The 20,759-nt window shown below is 37.9% G+C and overlaps 2 protein-coding genes across 22 annotated transcripts in view; one reads left to right on the forward strand and one right to left on the reverse strand.

Annotated features, from left to right (window-relative positions):
• Nucleotides 1–5,444, forward strand: part of LOC140847871 (neuroepithelial cell-transforming gene 1 protein-like) — an 89,981-nt gene extending 84,537 nt beyond the window's left edge. For all 3 annotated transcript variants that reach the window (XM_073229420.1, XM_073229422.1, XM_073229421.1), the window contains 6 exons: nt 706–802; nt 936–1,009; nt 1,706–1,963; nt 2,399–2,569; nt 3,521–3,707; nt 4,832–5,444. In XM_073229420.1, coding sequence (XP_073085521.1) covers nt 706–802; nt 936–1,009; nt 1,706–1,963; nt 2,399–2,569; nt 3,521–3,707; nt 4,832–5,238 — 1,194 coding nt within the window. In that variant the 3' untranslated portion in view covers nt 5,239–5,444. The remainder of the gene's footprint in view (nt 1–705; nt 803–935; nt 1,010–1,705; nt 1,964–2,398; nt 2,570–3,520; nt 3,708–4,831) is intronic.
• Nucleotides 1–20,759, reverse strand: part of TASOR2 (transcription activation suppressor family member 2) — a 251,539-nt gene that overhangs the window by 164,081 nt on the left and 66,699 nt on the right. For 11 of the 19 annotated variants that reach the window (XM_073229403.1, XM_073229398.1, XM_073229407.1 and 8 more), the window contains one exon: nt 17,847–18,558. The exons of 6 other annotated variants lie outside the window; for them this stretch is intronic. In XM_073229403.1, the coding sequence (XP_073085504.1) occupies nt 17,847–18,144 (298 nt within the window). In that variant the 5' untranslated portion in view covers nt 18,145–18,558. Of the gene's footprint in view, nt 1–17,846; nt 18,559–19,001; nt 19,092–20,759 lie in introns of all 19 variants that reach the window. 2 more of the 19 variants (XM_073229394.1, XM_073229397.1) reach the window with 1 other exon arrangement.

Below are 20,759 nucleotides of genomic sequence, written 5' to 3' on the forward strand. Positions count from 1 at the left end.
TATCTATTAGGATGGCTAGTACAAAAGAAAAAATCCAGAAAGCAAGTATTGATGAGAATATGTGAAGCTGAGCACATCTGTGCATTGTTGGTGGGAATGTAAAATGGTACAGCCACTGTGGAAACAGTATAGCAGTTTCTCAAAAGATCAAAAATAGAATTACCATATGATCCAGCAATTTCAGTTCTGGATATATACTCAAAAGATTGAAAATGGGATCTTGAAGAGCTATTTGTAAACTCATGTTAATAGCATTATTCACAATAGCTAAAATGTTGGGGCAATCAAAGCATCCAGTGATGGACGAATGGATAAGCAAAATGTATTACATACATACAATGGAATATTATTAAGTCTTAAAAAGGAAAGAAGTTCTGCAATATGCCACAACATGGATGAACTGTGATACACTCTGGTTTTTAGAAGTTATATTTTAACAAATTCAAACATAGTTTTCTTTTTAGAAGCAGAAAGTATCTACTAGTGAATAGTTTTTTTTACATTAGCTTTATTAGACACATCTTCAAATATGAATGTCAGTGAGAGACTTTTAGGGGGATTAGCAAACATATACTTTAATTTCTTGTTTTACAGTAGAATCCACAATGGCATTTGTACAGTTACTCAAACTTGCATTCAAGTACAGATCTCTCATGTTTTCTTTGCTTGATCTCTCTGTGTGATGCATTTCTCCCCCTCTGGTAGGCCTACCACGACCCCATGTTAAAGTTGTCTATCATGTCAGAAGAGGAACTCACACATATATTTGGTGACTTGGATGCTTACATACCTTTGCATGAAGGTGAGATACGCTACTTAATTTTCTTTAGAATCTGAACAGCAGGAATAGAAGTTTAAATCTAAACTTCTAATTTAGTGCTGAATTATTTTTAAAATAAACCTATTCTTGGTATTTCTGCTTTTTTATGCTTCAGATTTGTTGGCAATAGGAGAAGCAACCAAGCCTGATGGGAGAGTGGAGCAGATCAGTCACATTCTTGTGAACTGGGTATGTAGTATTCTACTCCAGAGAGTTTTTCACAAGTACATGTCACACTTGTCATTGTAATGAATATCAGAACCACTTGATCCAAGAACTGGATTATAAAAACAGATAAAGAAGGCATTAAAATTGAACAAATTTTTGTAGCTATAAGAACTTACAGTCTCTGTGTAAAAACCTACTTGATGAATGATAGTTTTGCTTTAAAAATATGTTCTTCTTTGTACACAGTTCTCACATTATATGCAATTAATTTTCTCCTTCAGTTAATATTTGAGTGCCTGCCAGATGCTTGGCACTGTTGTAGGAGGGATCACTGGGAATTGAGAGATAAAAGGCAGTCTCTACATGAATAATCTAGTGAGGGACAGTCCAGTAAAAAAAGAGTTTGAAGGTTGGTGATGGTGAAACAGGAAGGCTATGGTGTCCTGGGACTAGAGAAGACTAGCATCTAACTAGTTGGGGAAAGTAAAAGTCATGAGTGTTTGGTTGAATTTAGCTAAATTAGGGAAATGAGAAAAGGGTGTTTGGTGTTGGCCCAGAATACTCTACTCCCCCTAATATCACCTGCAGGACAGTGCTCACAGCTTGTCGGAGCTTTCCAGAACAGCTGTGAGCTTTATGTTTCTTGTTCACAAGCTTACTAATGGACTGACCATAGCAGGAACTTACCGTACTTCGTTTTGTCTTGTCACTCTTCAGTTGCCAGGCTTGAATGCCTACAAAGGCTACTGTAGTAACCAGCTGGCAGCCAAAGCTCTTCTTGACAGAAAGAAACAGGACCCAGGAGTCCAGGACTTTCTCCAGCGATGTCTTGAGTCTCCCTTCAGCCGAAAACTAGATCTGTGGAGCTTCCTCGATAATCCCCGAAGTCGCCTAGTCAAATACCCTTTACTGTTAAAAGAAATTCTTAGACATACTCCAGAGGACCACCCTGATGTTCAGCTTCTGCAGGAAGCTGTAAGTAGTCCAACTAATGATTCTTGTGTTTTCCAAATTTATACATAAGTTGTCTAGAAAGTTATGCAGTGCTACTCTCAGTTATGCATAGTGACTCAGCATCGGGAGGTGTTTGGTGGATGTTTTAAGCACCCCATATGCTCGTGCACCACACACTGTAATAAAGAGGCAGGACACAATCTGTATTTATATTCTAATCAAAAGACTGTATTCTGGTCTTACCACTTCCACTAGCTAGCTGGAGAACTTTGGGCAAATTACCTAATTAGGCTGAAACTGTTTCTTCATCTGTAAAATGAAGGGACAGACTGAATTAACTGATTTCAAGAGTCCCTTCAAGCTTTAAAATTCTATCATTTTGATGTGGTGTTTTAGCCCTATAGGGAAACTGACATTATTATGAAAAGGCTCCATCAGTTTTCTGATAATTTTTAGGTATTGATAATACAAGGAGTTCTCTCCAATATCAACTTGAAGAAAGGAGAATCAGAATGTCAGTATTACATCGACAAACTGGAGTATCTGAATGAAAGGCAGAAGGATCCTCGAATTGAAGCAAGCAAAGTATTGCTTTGCCACGGGGAGCTGAAGAATAAAAATGGACGTGTAAGTGTATCTTAGAACTAATAGGAAATGAGCCATTTCTACCCTTTCTCACTGTTTGTTTCTACGTAGATTATGAAGCAGGTTGTAAAATAAACTCATCAAATAGTGAAAGGAGGTTACTGGTTTTTGTTCTTTGTTACCAGCTTCCATAACGTAAACATTTGGTTTCTGTCTTTACAGAATAACTTAAATGTCTCTGGAGAATCATTAATATTTTACTTTTTAGTTTTGGAGCATAAATCAATTTGGCTAGCAGTTTTTCTGAATAAATTATTAGTTCCATGTTTCATAAAAAAATAACATCTGTCAGAAAATTTTTCTGAAGAGTTGGTAGTGATGGAAGTAGTTTTACCATTACTAACCAGATTCCTGCAGCAGACTACCTGGAAGCAAACTTACTTTTAGAATTTTAATTGAAAAAGTACCTGCCAGAGGTGACTATAAGCATGAGTGGTATTTTTTCTTGCATTATTTGCTTTTCAGAAGCACGATTAATAAGTTGAGATTCTTTTTGGAAAAAGATGAAATCTGACATCTCTGATTTATACTGTGAGTCCCAGCTGTTCTATAAAGGCTTAAATTTGTGTGGGACAAAGGAGAACCATTAACATTTTTACAAGCTTGCATTGTTTAAATCCTTACTTTGTTAGAAAACTTTGGTATACAATACCGGTCTTTCCAGTCATGTTCCTACTGATAGGCCATTGTGGGGTGCAGTGTTTACTCTGCTGCTACCTCATCTAATGTTATATGCCAATGAAATGTTTTTATAGTCTAAGATAAGACAGGCTTTCCAAGCAGAATATGTATAGCCTTAGAATCCTCCTATTTCTGAGGTCATCTACAAGGAGAATCTCAAATAAATGTGATGAGATCAATCATGTCTAAATTCCAATCACTTAAAATCACAGGGTTCCACATGTAGGAAGTACTTGTTTTTCATTTCTGCAGAAATTTTACATTTTCCTGTTTCAAGACATCTTGGTTTTGACTCGGGCTGTTACACGAAATGAACGTCACTCTTACCAAGTTTACCAACAACCAATATCCGTACAAGAGCTGGTCTTGGAAGACCTGCACGATGGAGATATGAGAATGGGATGGTCCTTTCGAGGGGCTTTCGGCAGTTCACATATAGGTAAAGATACAAATTGTAAAATTTTTTAAATTAACAAACTGAGAACTTAAGTACATTTAGTTTTAATCTTTAAAAATTCTGAGATTAAAATATAGGATACATTAAAAAATTCACACAATTCAACACCCCCAAAAAAACCTGATTTAAAAAATGAGAACCTGAATGGACATTTTCTGAAGATGTACAGATGGCCAACAGACACATGAAAAGATGTTCCGCATCACTAATCATCAGGGATGTGCAAATCAAAACCACATGAGATACCACTTTACACTAGTCAGAATGGCTAGTATTAAAAAACAAACAAATAACAAGTATGGGGAAGATTGTGGTGCACTGCTGGCGAGAATGTAAATTGGTGCAGCCTCCATGGAAACAGTATGGAGGTTCCTCAATCACTTACAGAGAGGAATACCATATTACTCAGTAACTCCACCTCTGGATACTTAACTGAAGAAAACAGAAACACTAATTCAAAGATATGTGTACCCCTATGTAAACTGCAGCACTATTTACAATGGCCAAGATATGTGTCCATCAATAGATAAATGAATGAGGAAGATGTGGATACATGGGCAATAACTCAGCCATAAAAAAGAATTAAACCTTGCTATTTGTGACAGCATGGATGGTCCCAGAGGATATTGTGCTAAGTGAAAAGAGAGAAAAACAAATAGCATATGATTTCACTTCCATCATACAGCATCTGAAAAACAGACAAAACAGAAATAGGCTCATTCAGACAAAGAATAGGTGGTTGCCATGGTGGGGTGGGGTAGTAGGCAAAATAGGTAAAGGGAATAAACAGGTGCAAACTTCCAGTTACAAATTAGCCATGGACTGAAGGTACAGCATGGGGAAAATAAAAGAGAATTGTGTCTCCACACAAAAAAATTACAAATGAAAGGATTCCATTGTCCTATAGCTGCAGCTGTCATCAAGTTGTGCTCTGACACCAGTAGGTGCATCTAATAAATACTGTCCTAAGATTTATTTAATGCCTCCATCTAACAAGTGTACATGTACAGAAATTCCGGCACCCACACTAAGATTATAGGACCACTTCATCTACACAAACTCTTTTTAAGTCTGATTTCCTTTCTTTTTTCCAATTTTTTTCTTAGCTAAAAATATCTTTGGAGCTGGCTTCCAAGACCCCTCTTCAGACCAGTCTCACACTCTGCAAGCCAATGATGTGTTCCACAAGCAGCAGTGGTTCAACTGTATTCGAGCCACCATAGCCCCTTTCCAGCAGGCCACCAGTCCAGCCGAGCTGCAGGGTTTGCCCGGGCTCCATGAGGAGTGTGTCGAGAACAACCCCTCCGCAGGGTATGTCGAAACCCATAGAAGGGCATCTGCAGCATCCAGTGTGACTCAGGTCAAAGGTGATGGGGACGCTTCAGCGTGTATCTCCCCTGCATGTACCACAGACGACATGAAGAGTGTCAGAGCACACCGAGCACAGCCTGGCTTCCCAAAGCCAAGGGACAAATCTCCATTGGATGGTGAATGGAAAGAGACTTCAGTATAAAGGAAGTTCTGTGTGTTGCTGGTGCAGAGTCTGTTTAGTTATAAATGTATACAGTTTGGGTTTTCTTGTAATGTGAGCATGGGAGCGTTGCAGGGTTACTTAATACTAGTCTTAACATTTTCTGTTTTTGTTTTTTGTTTTTTGTTTAAATGGCAGCTAAAGATACATATACAGATTACTGTTAAAACTGCAACCTTTTTTAAAGATACATTCTCATAATTTCGAACATTGAAGCCTGGTATTTTTAATCAAATGAAATATTTATGGAATGGGTTTCTTCTTCATTCTAAATTCATCAGGACGTTCCAATAACTACCTATTGTGATATTTACAATATCTACCAAACCTTAAAATTTTGCAAATACTGGGACTTTACCAGTGTTTCTTTGATAAACTGCATGCGCAGAATTTGAAATTTTAACATTGGCTCCTAAAATCTACACAGAATACAGGTGTGTAATACATTAGAATTTATACTGAAACGTAAGTTCCTTTTGAAACAAAGTGTATAAAACTTTATACAGATCTTCCATTTTATCAACTGGAATACTTTATACTAGTTTTTTTCACTACACATTCCTCATTTTTATTCACTTAACCTGCCAATTATTTAATTTTTTTTTATTATAAAGTAGTTTTCAGTATTTACTTTATTTTTTTACTTTGATACCTTTACAGATTGGTAGCATTTATTTGTCCCCGTTGATAAAAATGTGTACATATGTGCATATATATATATGTGTGTGTGTGTGTGTGTGTTTTAAATCATATTACCTTTATCAACTGAAACCAAGCAATACTGTTTTTGAGCCAATTAAGAAAATTGCGATTTTTCAAGTGTAGAATTGCAAGGTGGTGAACACACATGAACTGACTCGGTGTATTCTGGACTACTGAATACACTGAGTATATATTAAGTTATAGAAGGCTTGGGGAAAGAGAATTTTATTTGTGTTGGTTTATAATACCTGCAAATAATGAGTTTGAAAAGAAGTAGGTGTGTTGAAAATCTGACCATATTATATCAATTTTTGTGAATTTATTCATACGAGGGAAAAAGTAATGAATCTTTTACTGTAAAATATTTCTGTTCAAATGAGATCATACTCTTTAAGTGGAGGACTAACTGCTCTGTGTCATGGCAGACTTATAATGTTGATCATTCAAGGATATGTTGACTATTCTGTGAACTATATTTGACCAGCACAAGTGAAAATGGAGAAAGATTGTAAATAGATCAGTCCAAATGACTTCTCTGTATAAATGAATTATACAATTAAAAAAGCACACACATAAAAAGCCCTTAAAAGCTTCCTGGCAGGTAGATATTTGAGAGACATGTGCCAGAATGTGTTGGTATGGCAAAGGAGGTCATGCCAAGTCTCATAAGGTTTTAAAAATCATAAATACTTAAACCTTTGAAATTCATTGGTAAGAGAAAGATTCAATTAAGTTTTGTGACTTATTAAACCATTTAGAAAGCAGTATAATCACAAATAGCAATCAGATTGAAGAGGGGTGAACATCTAGCCACTTTCAGGATATACTTGTAAATCTAATAGCAAAGCATCCTGATTTGACTAATTAAAGGTTTTAATTTAGGGATCTCAGGTTTCAGAGTTTGGATATTCAAAGTCAAATGTGTAGTTTATACTAATGTTCTCATCAGAAAGCAAGTTTCTAACCATTTCTAGAGATGTTATATAGATTATCATTCCAGAATTACCTTGATCAGCTTCTAAAGTTATATAAGCAAGTAGTACTTCAAACATTCCATCCTTGGGGCAATACCTGATAATCACTGACCTAGCCAACAGTCATTATGTAAATGATACATAAGTACTGACATACATCTACTGTCTTCAGCTTGCCTAAGCTGTTCAGAGTCTGAGTTGAAGGTAGCCTGATTTTTCTTTTTGAACTTCATAAAAAACAGTGAGTGTGCTTTTATATTTAGGAGCAAAAGATAGTCTCCACCTGGCAAAGTCTTTTTAAAGCTATGCTCCATCCTGGGATGTGTGCTTACAAGGTGGTAAGGGAAGCTAAGGCATCTGATAAACTAGTAGTCAGTGGGGTCATAGTGTCACTGAATCACCCATGAATCAGCACTGGCCATTTCCTCACCTGCCTCAGGAGGTGGGGACTAGCTACCTTTGTGCTGGCTTGTCTGCCTTTATGATTTTCTGAATATGCAGATCCAGCACAGTACTTGGTTTTTAATTATATATATATATGTGTGTGTGTGTGTGTGTCTTTATATATATAGCTACCTACCACGTTATTAATTTTACATACATCAGCAAATGCCTAGTTAAGGCTCCAGTCTGTCAACCTTGACGATGACACAGAAAGACCAAACTGAACATTTTATAGTTCGCCTTCATCAGACCCCTCAATTAAAGCTATTGCCCATCCCTAGAGATGGACCAGCTAGTAGCATTGCTTCCATTGTTTAGAAGTTCTAGAGTTCAAGGTAGATGATATTTCAACCTATAAATTTAGGCTTTTCTTAATCAGCATTGGAGAACACCAATGAAAAAATTATATCCCTTTGTCCATAGAACCTAATTCCCATGAGTGGAATGTTCTAGCAAAGAAAATCTCCTTTGATACAAAAGCATCTAGAACTTTCTAGATCAGGAGTATTTTTGGTATATGCACATTTGAGCAACTCCAGACCCGACTGCAAGTCTGAAGACATTGCGGGTGATTCCTTGGGTCCAGTAGCACATCATCTTATTTAGAGCATGATTATCTTGAGACTAATGATGAGCCCTCTCTCTAGAAATGCACAAATTAGGGGGCCAGGGGTAATTCCCCAAACCTACATATGACCCCAAGTTAAGACTGGCCAAGTCTGCTGTGACCACAGCTTTCTTTAGGGAAACATGCTGGAGAGGAAGGATGCAATATTTTTTCTTTTTTTTTGGATATTCTTTTTTTATTTTTTCTTTCTTTATTTTTTTGAGAGGGCATCTCTCATATTTATTGATTAAATGGTTGTTAACAACAATAAAAGTCTGTATAAGGGACTCAATGCTCAATGTACAATCATTAATCCATCCCAAGCCTAATTCTTGTCAGTCTCCAATCTTCTGAAGCATAACGAACAAGTTCTTACATGGTGAACAAATTCTTTCATAGTGAATAAGTTCCTACATGGTGAACAGTACAAGGGCAGTCATCACAGAAACTTCTGGTTTTGATCACACATTATGAACTCTAAACAATCAGGTCAAATATGAATATTCGTTTGATTTTTTTTTTTTTTTTTTTTTTTGAGAGGGCATCTCTCATATTTATTGATTAAATGGTTGTTAACAACAATAAAAGTCTGTATAAGGGACTCAATGCTCAATGTACAATCATTAATCCATCCCAAGCCTAATTCTTGTCAGTCTCCAATCTTCTGAAGCATAACGAACAAGTTCTTACATGGTGAACAAATTCTTTCATAGTGAATAAGTTCCTACATGGTGAACAGTACAAGGGCAGTCATCACAGAAACTTCTGGTTTTGATCACACATTATGAACTCTAAACAATCAGGTCAAATATGAATATTCGTTTGATTTTTATACTTGACTTATATGTGAATCCCACATTTCTCCCTTATTATTATTATTATTATTGTTTAATAAAATGATAAAGTGGTAGGTAGATGCAAGATAAAGGTAGAAAACATAGTTTAGTGCTGTAAGAGAGCAAATTTAGATGATCAGGTGTGTGCCTGTAGACTAAGTGTTAATCCAAGCTAGACAAGGGCAATAAAACATCCATGGATGCAGAAGATTTCTCTCAAAACAGAGGGGGTGAGGTTCTAAGCCTCACCGCTGTTGATCCCCAATTTCTCACCTGATGGCCCCCCTGCGACTGTGCCTGTCTTAGGTTGTTCCTCCCTTGAGGAATCTTACCCATCTCTGGCTAACCAGTCATCTTCTGGGGCCATACAGGGAAATGTAAAGTTGGTAAGTGAGAGAGAGGCAATACTGTTTGAAAAGGTTAGCTTTTTACTTCTTTGCAGATTTATGCCCTGTGGCTTTTATGTCCAGTATTTGTCTTGAGGTATCTTTACCACTTGGAAGAATATGATACTCGGTAAATTCGATATGAGGCATGAATTCTATTTAAGTGTTGTAATTAGGAAGGAAGAAGAAAGGCTATAGGAGTAGCAGACGGAAGATAACATGGGAAGATTGATTATTTCTTTGACATATCTTCTTGTAGAATAACTTAAGCATGTATAGGTTTTAAACTACTAATTAAATTGCGTACACACATTAACATAATAGGAATACAGTTACATAACCAAAGCAGACCTATAATTACCATCCATCTCCAGTGAAACCAAGAAAACCATTTAGGCACCCTAGGCACTTGTGAAAACTTATCTATGATATGGTGGATATTGTCCAACTGAACTTGAACAGTCTGAGAGAAATCAGACAAATAAAAACAACCCATTCCTGGTGCAACATTTTTCCATATGGATTCACAAAGCACTAGTTTCACACCTGTTTTATAAATAGTGGTTGAAAAGTACCAGCTACCAGACTACTAAGCCAGTCTTCTCACACTTGTACCACTTTTGACAGTTCTATAATTTTTATTGAAGTAATATGTATCTCTTGAGTGTGCTTTTCAGAAGTACTTAAATTTGGTATCACAAGTACCTGAGACAATGGGAGCATCAGTTAGAATAATAAACAAGTTTAAATGAATACCTTCAGAATGACTCTATTAAAAAAAACATTCTGTTTTGGAGTATCTCAGGAAATCAACTTACTACCCGGAAAACTGATAAAGGAAGAAAACAAGCACTCATTGCACCCTTGTTAGGGTAACCAAACTGAGCAGGGGAAGGTTTTCCTCACAGCAGTAGCCCCGCCAATCAGTGAAGAAGGAATGACAGAACATCATTTTGTAAGCCCTCACAAGCACTTGGACCTAGATGTTGATTCATATGGAACACGAGACACAATGTGCCACCTAATGCAAGTGCCACCTAAGCAATCTTGCCAAGAAAATCAGGCTGAATTGCAACAGCCGGAAACTCGAAGACAAATGACATAGTTTCTTCAACAAAATAAAACCATAAAAGAGAAACATCTATGACTTAACAGACATACCAAACAATTCCAATGTATGGACTTGGCTCCTAAAACAAATTTTTATATAATATAAAACAATCCAAAAGTACCCAGTCTTGACGATATTTGTAGTCCAATAGTTAGGTTTTCATGTCTGATGGTAGTACTATGATTACTGTCCCTTTAGAGACAAATACTGGAACATCAGTGGATAAAATTGTATGCTCTCTGCGACGTCCTTCAAAATAATGGAGCTAGAAGAGCATGACGGGGGGTAAAAGTGAAACAAGATTGGCCGTAAATTAAGAATTGCTGAATCCAGATGAGATGTAATGAGAATTCATTATATTTTCTGCATCATTTGTATGCTTGTAATTTCTCATTTAAAAAAGCTAAAAATGGGGGTTGAGCCAAGATGACAGCGTGAGTAGAGCAGCGGAAATCTCCTTACAAAACCATATATATTTTTGAAAATACAGCAAATACAAATATCCCTAAAAGAGAGACCAAAAGATACAGGACAACAGCTAGGCTACATCCACACAGGCTAGAACCCAGCGCCTCATGAAGTGGGTAAGATACAAGCTGCAGCCCAGTGGAACCCGAGCGCCCCTCACCTCAGCTCCTGGCAGAAGGAAAGGAGTCGGAGTGGGGAGAGAGAAGGAGCCCAGGACTGCTAAACACCCAGCCCTAGCCAGCCGCACTGGAGCAGAGACACACAGTGCATGCGTGGGGTGCTTGAAACTAGGGAAACAGGACAGTAAGACCTGTGAGCAGGTCCCTGCAGCCAACACCCCTGGGACAAAGAAAAGCAAGTGGTTTTTGAAAGTCTTAAAGGGACAGGAACCCCACAGCTGGACGGAAACGTCTCGGGACACTTGGCCCAGCAGCTGGGAATCCTGGGGAACTCCAGTTCCGTAACCCCTGGGCGGCACTGTAGCTCAGAGGCCCCTGACAGAGATAAACAGCCTCCCACCCATTTCCCATACAATGCAGCTCCGTCATAGTGGAGAAGCAGCCTGAGGTAGTAGGGCAGAGCTTCTTTCACAGAGGCCAGGCAGGAATTAGAAACCCTGTCTGCACGCAGCTACTCAGCACAAGCCGTTAGGGGTCGCTGTTCTCTGAGGAGAGGAAGGCCACAAACCAGCAAGAAGGGACGTTCTCACAGCGGACACATCAGACAGCTTCCCACAAATACGTCCATCACCATGAAAGGGCAAAAGAATTTGATACAGACCAAACTAACCCAGACATCCTCTACTGACAAGGAATCTGGGGAGATAGACCTAACCAATCTCTCTGAAAAATAATTCAAAATAAAGGTCATAACCATACTGATGGAGCTGCACAGAAATATGTAGGAGCGAAGGGATGCTGTCCATAAGGAGATTACAAAAATGAAACACTCTCTGTAAGGATTTATAAGCAGAATGGGTAAGATGCAACAGGCCACTGATGGAATTGAAACCAGAGAATAGGAACACATAGAAGCTGACGCATAGAGAGATAAAACGATCTCCAGCAATGAAACAGTATTAAGAGAACTGTGTGACCAACCCAAAAGGAACAATATCCGCATTATAGGGGTACCACACGAAGAAGAGAGAGAAAAAGGAATACAAAGTGAATTTGAAGAAATAGTTGCTGAAAACTTCCCCAAACTGGGGGAGGAAATAATCATTCAGACCATAGAAGTACACAGAACTCCCAACAGAAGGGACTCAAGGAGGACAACACCAAGACACATAATAATTAAAAAGGCAAAGATCAAGGACAAGGACAGAGTTTTAAAGGCAGCTAGACAGAGGAAAAAGGTCACCTACAAAGGAAAACCCATCAAGCTATCATCAGACTTCTCAACAGAAACCTCACAGGCCAGAAGTGAATGGCATGCTATATTTAATGCAATGAAACAGAAGGGCCTTGAACCAAGGATACTGTATCCACCACGATTATCATTTCAATATGAAGGAGGGATTAAACAGTTCCCAGACAAGCAAAAGTTTAGGGACTTTGCCTCCCACAAATGACCTCTACAGGGTATTTTAGAGGGATTGCTCTAGATGGGGGCACTCCTAAGGCTAAACAGATGTCACCAGAGAAAATAAAGTCACAGCAAAGAAAGCAGACCAAATACTAACTAAAGGCAAAAAATAAAATCAACTACTCACAAAAGCAGTTAAAGGAAACACTAAAGAGCACAGAATAAAACAACCAACATATAAAGAATGGAGGAGGAGGAATAAGAAGGGAGAGAAATAAAGAATCACCAGACAGTGTTTATAATAGCTAAATAAGCAAGTTAAGTTAGGCAATAAGATACTAAAGAAGCTAACCTTGAACGTTTGGTAACCACGAATCTAAAGCCTGCAATGGCAATAAGTACATATCTTTCAAGAATCACCCTAAATGTAAATGGAATGAATGCACCAATAAAAAGACACAAAGAATGGATAAAAAAAGCAAGACCCATCTATATGCTGCTTACAGGAGACACACCTGAAACACAACGACATGCACAGACTAAAAGTCACATGATGGAAAAAGATATTTCATGCAAACAACAGGGAGAAGAAAGGTGTTGCAGTACTAGTATCAGACAAAATAGACTTCAAAACAAAGAGAGTAACAAGAGATAAAGAAGTACATTACATAATGATAAAGGGGGTCAGTCCAACAAGAGGATATAACCATTATAAATATATATGCACCCAACACAGGAGCCCCAGCATATGTGAAACAAATACTAACAGAACTAAAGGAGGAAATAGAATGCAATGCATTCATTTTAGGACACTTCAACACACCACTCACTCCAAAGGATAGATCCACCAGACAGAAAATAAGTAAGACACAGAGGCACTGAACAACACACTAGAACAGATGGACCTAACAGACATCTATAGAACTCTATATCCAAAAGCAACAGGATACACATTCTTCTGAAGTGCACATGGAAAATTCTCCAGAATAGACTATCATCAGACTTCTCCTACTAGGCCACAAAAAGAGCCTCAGTAAATTAAAAAAAACTGAAATCCTACCAACGAACTTTTCAGACCACAAAAGTATAAATCTAGAAATAAACTGTACAAAGAAAGCAAAAAGGCTCACAAACACATGGAGGCTTAACAACATGCTCCTAAATAATCAATGGATCAATGGCCAGACTGAAATGGAGATCCAGCAATATATGGAAACAAATGACAACAACAACAAAAAGCCCCAACTTCTGTGGGACATAGCAAAAGTAGTCTTAAGAGGAAAGTATATAGCAATCCAGGCATATTTGAAGAAGGAAGAATGATCCCAAATGAATAGTCTAACGTAACAATTATCAAAATTGGTTAAAGAACAAAAAAGGAGGCCTAATGTCAGCAGAAGGAGGGAAATAATAAAGTTCAGAAAAGAAATAAATAAAATTGAGAAGAATAACACAATAGAAAAAAATCAATGAAACCAAGAGGTGGTTCTTTGAGAAAATAAACAAAATAGACAAGCCTCTAGCCAGACTTATTAAAAGAAGAAGAGAATCAACACACATCAACAGAATAAGAAATGAGAATGGAAAAATCACGGCAGACTGCATAGAAATATAAAAAATTGTTTGAGAATACTATGAAAACTGATATGCTAACAAGCAGGAAAACCTAGAAGAAATGGACAACTTCTTAGAAAAATACAAGCTTCCAAGACTGACCAAGGAAGAAACACAAAGTCGAAACAAACCAATTACCAGCAAAGAAATTAAATCAGTAATCAAAAAACTACCCAGGAACAAAACCCCTAGGCCAGATGGATTTACCTTGGAATTTTATCAGACATATAGAGAAGACATAGTACCCATTCTCCTTAAAGTTTTCCAAAAAATAGAAGAGGAGGGAACACTCCCAAACTCATTCTATGATGCCAACATTTCCGTATACCAAAAGCAGGCAAAGACCCCAACATAAAAGAAAATTACAGAGCAATATCCCTGATGAACGGAGATGCAAAAATACTCAACAAAATATTACCAAACAGAATGCAAAAATACATCAAAAGGCTCATACACCATGATCAAGTGGGGTTCATCTCAGGGATGCAAGGATGGTACAACATTCGAAAATCCATCAACATCATCCACCACATAAATAAAAAGACAGACAAAAACCACATGATCATCTCTGTAGATGCTGAAAAAGCATTTGACAAAATTCAACATCGATTCATGATAAAAACTCGCAGCAAAATGGGTGTAGACGGCAAGTACCTCAACATAATAAAGCCCATATATGATAAGCCCACAGCCAACATCATACTGAACAGCGAGAAGCTGAATGCTTTTCCTCTGAGATCAGGAACAAGACAGGGATGCCCACTCTCCCCACTGTTATTCAACATAGTACTGGAGGTCCTATCCACGGCAATTAGACAAAGCAAAGAAATACAACCAATCCAAATTGGTAAAGAAGAAGTTAAGCTGTCACTATTTGCAATGACATGATATTGTACATAAAAAACCCTTAAAGACTCCACTCCAAAACTACTAGAACTGGTATCGGAATACAGCAAAGTTGCAGGATACAAAATTAACACACAGGAATCTGTGGCTTTCCTATATACTAACAATGAACCAATAGAAAGAGAAATCAGGAAAACAATTCCATTCACAATTACATCAAAAAGAATAAAATACCTAGGAATAAACCTAACCAAGGAAGTGTAAGACCTATACCCTGAAAACAATAAGACACTCTTAAGAGAAGTTAAAGAGGACACTAACAAATGCAAACTTTTCCCACGCTCTTCGTTAGGAAGAATTAATATCGTCAAAATGGCCATCCTGCCCAAAGCAATATACAGATTTGATGTAATCCCTATCTAATTACCAACAACATTCTTCAACGAACTGGAACAAATAGTTCAAAAATTCATATGGGAACACCCAAGACCCCGAATAGCCAAAGCAATCCTGAGAAAGAAGAAGAAAGTGGGGGGGATCTCACTCCCCAACTTCAAGCTCTACTACAAAGCCATAGTAATCAAGACAATTTGGTACTGCCACAAGAGCAGAGCCACAGACCAGTGGAAGAGAATAGAGACTCCAGACATTAACCCAAACATATATGGTCAATTAGTACATGATATAGGAGCCATGGACATACAATGGGGAAATGACAGTCTCTTCAACAGATGGTGCTGGCAAAACTGGACAGCTACATGTAAGAGAGTGAAACTGGATCACTGTCTAACCCCATACACAAAAGTAAATTTAAAATGGATCAAAGACCTGAATGTAAGTCATGAAACCATAAAACTCTTAGAAAAAAACATAGGCAAAAATCTCTTGGACATAAACATTAGCGACTTCTTCATGAACATTATGTCCCCGGGCAAGGAAAACAAAAGCAAAAATGAACAAGTGGGACTATATCAAGCTGAAAAGCTTCTGTACAGCAAAGGACACCATCAATAGAACAAAAAGGTACCCTATAGTATGGGAGAATATATTCATAAATGACAGATCTGATAAAGGCTTGACATCCAAAATATATAAAAAGCTCATGCACCTCAACAAACAAAAAGCAAATAATCCAATTAAAAAATGGGCAGAGGAGCTGAACAGACAGTTCTTCAAAGAAGAAATTCAGATGGCCAACAGACACATGAAAAGATGCTCCACATCGCTAGTTCTCAGAGAAATGCAAATTAAAACCACAATGAGATATCACCTCACACCAGTAAGGATGGCTACCATCCAAAAGACAGACAACAACAAATGTTGGCGAGGTTGTGGAGAAAGGGGAACCTTCCTACACTGCTGGTGGGAATGTAAATTAGTTCAACCATTGTGGAAAGCAATATGGAGGTACCTCAAAATGCTCAAAATAGACTTACCATTTGACCCAGGAATTCCACTTCTAGGAATTTATCCTAAGACTGCAGCACTCCAGTTTGAAAAAGACAGATGCACCCCTATGTTTATTGCAGCAGTATTTACAATAGCCATTAAATGGAAGCAACCTAAGTGTCCATCAGTAGATGGATGGATAAAGAAGATGTGGTACATATACACAATTGAATACTATTCAGCCGTAAGAAGGAAACAAATCCTACAATTTGCAACAAAGCATGGATGGAACTAGAGGGTATTAAGCTCAGTGAAATAAGCCAAGCGGAGAAAGACAAATACCAAATGATTTCACTCATCTGTGGAGTATAAGAACAAAGGAAAAACTGAAGGAACAAAACAGCAGCAGAATCAGAGAACCCAAGAATGGACTAACAGTTACCAAAGGGAAAGAGACTGGGGAGAATGGGAGGGTAGGGAGGGCTAAGGGAGGGGAAGAAGAAAGGGGGTATTATGATTAGCATGTATAATGAGGGGGGAGGGGGAAAGGGGAGGATTGTGCAACACAGAGAAGACAAGTAGTGATTCTACAACATCTTACTATGGTGATGGACAGTGACTGTAATGGGGTTTATGGGGCGGGGGGGGGGACTTGTGGTAGGGGAGAGCCTAGTAAACATAATATTCTTCATGTAATTGTAGATTAATGATAACAAAATAAAACAAAAAAAAGACAGGGTCAGAAACCTTTTTCTGTAAAGGGACAGTCAGGACATATTTTTAGTTTTGAAGGCCATATGGTCTCAGTCACGGCAGTTCACCTCTGCCAACATAGTGTTAAGTAGCCAGGGACAGCAGGTGACAGGTCTGTTGGGCCCTTTTAGCCACTCTTTGCTGACCCCTTCTCTAAAAGGTCATACACGAGGTAGTTTCCTACCTTTAAACAAAATGTACTACACAGAATCAGAGAGGACTGTAAGCCAAAATCATGTTGTTTGTTGGGCTGTATTCACTGACGTTTGATTATACACTCAATGGCTCTAGACTCTGAGTCTCACTCAATTTTTAGGGAGCAACAATGCCACTGTGGAACTATTTCAACATAAATGTCTCCAGGCTACTAGACACCTGTTTCAATAGTAGCTCTGTGGTCAGATTCATGTGACTATTTTTTAGACTCTGAGACATACAGAGGATTGGAAATTATCTCCCCTGCTGTAGTTTTGGAGGTTGCAGGCATTCTTTCCCTTTTCATGCATGTTCTGGGTATCAGTTACCACTTTTTACTGTTATTGGTAAGCCTGATTTTAGAAGACCCTCTTCTTCCACGCTTAATTTGTCTGCAGATAGCTTGGAAACTGGATAACCAAATTTTTAAAATGATGCGTAAATAACTGAGTTGACAGTTTTAGCAGTTTTACAAGAGAAATATAAGCTTTTGGCGTGTGGCTTCTTTTTGAGATATCTCACAGGTTTTCCGATTTCTTGATTTTTAGCAGTTATCTAGATCAGCGCTTCTCAAATTTTAAACACACAGAGAAATCATCTGGAGGGGAATGCTGGCATACCTAAGGAATTTCTGATACTGCCAAGCTGTTCAGTTCACTATGATCAGACAGCAACAGTGTTAGAAAACAATAGTTTTTACTAACTGCTCATTTACTAATCTACATAAATTGCGCTTACCTCTTTTTCTTTTCTGAGGAAAGTGTCCTTTGACTAATCTGAGAGTGGCTGGGGAGTCCACACGCTTGCTTGCTCCAGCAGTTCTCTTGGGGAAGGAGCGGCACAAGTTCACCCTTTTGCTCTGCACTATGGGTAGCATGCTTGCCTTTCTCTTAGGCTGAACCCTCAGATTTGAGGCAAGACTTACTTGGACCACTGTTCCCTGCCTTGCTTTCAACATTTCTCCAGAATTCTTTTCTCTTTCAGTTTCTTTTCTTACTTCTGCCTCAGAGTCAAGAAATTCAGAATCAGGAATCATAACTAAAGAGAATCCAGCATCACAAATTCCATCTGAAATACAAGAAGACTGAGGACACTCTGCCAATAAATCTAACGCAGTTGATATTTCCAAAATGTACCCACTAGGATCTGAAAAAATAAGATTTCAACTGAGTTAAATAAGGGGCACTTTTCAGCTGAGAAGCCAAGTCAAAACCACTGGACAGTTGGCCAGTGGAAGCAGTCTCTTGTAGTCCATCCTGAGAAGCAGCAGTCAATGAAGGACTTTGGTCTACTTTATACAATTCTTGGAAATTATGCTTTACAAAGGTGTTTGGACAGATTCCTTCTTCAGTAAATGATTTCTGTGCTTCTAGCAGGGCACAGTTAAGGGCAGGTAAAACAGGCATCACCTTCAATGAGAAGTCATCTTCAACTTTCAAGTCTTTAAACTCTAAAACATATATATATACACCTATGTTAAAAACCTGAAATGTTTTTGTCTTTGTTTTTTTACAAATACATGCAAGAAAAAATGCTTTCGATCACAGCATTACAGGGTGGTTAAATATTATACACTGTTTCAAATGGTAATCTAAATGTCAATTAAAAGACTTATGGGTAAGTTTAATGAATATGTATGTCATATGTATGAAATCACTTAAACACACACACACACAGAACTGAGATTCATTCAAATGTTATCACTAGGTTGGAATGAAGAGGGCAGACCAGCTTCCAGCTCCAAAGAGGTATTACTTGCACAGTGGTGCTCTTAAATTTATAGAAGCTCTTAAAATTATAGAACATCACATGAATATAAAGCATCACTATTAGACACACAGAACTGTTTCTATTTAAGCCAAATTATAAAATACACACAGGCAGTAGTGTTACCTTGTTAACAATCCCAGGCTAGTGTTTAAGAAGCATGTGTGTTCATCAGGAACAGTCCAGCTTCTACTCCACCACCCTACTGAAGTCAGCCTCTCAAAGATAAACCACAAAATCACAGGACTGTAGTACTGTAGAAAAATGGTCTTGATTTTTTTAGAGACGTAAGCTGAGGTGTCTCCTTGTAATTTACTTACAAATTTGTTGGTGAAAACAAAATAATTATGATCTAAACAAATGAAGAGAATAATGTAAACAATTACCTGGTAGACCCAGGTGATAAGTGATTATACTCTGCTCTCTGCTTTTTCTATGTTAGCACTAACCATAATGAAATGGGGGGGGGAGGAAAAGAAAAGGGGAAAAGGAAACAAGATTTTATGTGAAAGTGTTATTTGGGTTATGAATTTATTATCCCATTGCCATGTCTTTAAAAGAGCTGAAAGTATGTTTTAAAAAACTTTTGTTTTAACAGAGAGCTACTGTAAGACCCAGCAATTCTACTCGTAGATACACATCCAAAAGAAATAAAAACACTAGTTTACACAAAAACTTGTACATGAACATACATTGCAGCATTTTCATAATTCAAAAGTGGAAACAACCAAATGCCCAACAGCTGCTGAATGGATAAAGAAAATGCAGTATAAACATACAATGAAATATCATTCAGCCCAAAAGGGAATGAAGTACTGGGACATACTACAACATGGATGAACCTCAAAAACACTAAGTATAAGACATTAGTCACAAAAAATTATAGATGATTTCAGCTACATGGAATGTCTGCAACAGGCAAATCCATACAGACAAAAAGTAGATTTGCGGCTGCCTAGGCTGGTGGTTATGGGGCATGAGGAGTCACTGCTGACGTACGGCGTTTCTTTGGGTGATGAAAAGAGTTCAAAATTGACAGTGGTGATGCTTGCTCAACCTTGTGAATACACTAGAAAACACTGAAATTGTACACTGTAAATGGGTGAATCGTATGGTATGTGAATTTTGTCTCTACAAAGCTGTAGTTAAAAAAAGAGTCAGCAGGAATCTAGCAATAAAGCCCAGTCTCTCAGTTCTCCACTCCAAATTCTGCACCTGCCACTAATACCCTTCCTCTGGTCCTTCTGCTTTCTGTAAAATCACTTCCTGATTCTTCATCAACGGGACTGTTCTCGACTCTTTCTCCCTCTATCCATCTCCCCATCTCCCCACCCTTTACTCCCGTAATTATCCCAAAGTTCTACTCTTTGCCATCTTTTCCTTTTACACTGTTCCAAATAACAGTATTTTTGGCTTAACTAACACACACCCCACTGCCACCACCTTGAGCCTCAAATCTCCAGTCCTAATCCCTTTCCTACTATTTTTACCACCACCAGGTATTCTTCAGAAATACTTAAGAAAAACTCATAATTTTTCAAATTTAACTCATGAGGGTAGTAGTGCCCATTTACTGAGGGTTTAATAGGTTTACATTCTGGGCTAATGTAATATAGCATTACATGTTAGTGTTAGTGTATTACTGAGGCTAATATATAGTCTCATGTAATCCACACAACAAACCTACATAATAGTTTATTTTACAGAGGAGGAAACTGAAGCTTAAAGACATGTAGTGCTAATCCACATTCTTAACCACAAGATCACCTTTCTCTTTTAGCTTATCAGCCCTCCTACCATTCTCCTCTGGTTGTCTCTACTCTACTAATAATATCATTGTAGTGTAAGTTTAAAACCTTTTATTTGACTACTTCCTTTCTCTTC

The sequence above is a fragment of the Manis javanica genome, chromosome 2 (genome assembly GCF_040802235.1).
Source record: "Manis javanica isolate MJ-LG chromosome 2, MJ_LKY, whole genome shotgun sequence".
Taxonomy (NCBI): domain Eukaryota; kingdom Metazoa; phylum Chordata; class Mammalia; order Pholidota; family Manidae; genus Manis; species Manis javanica.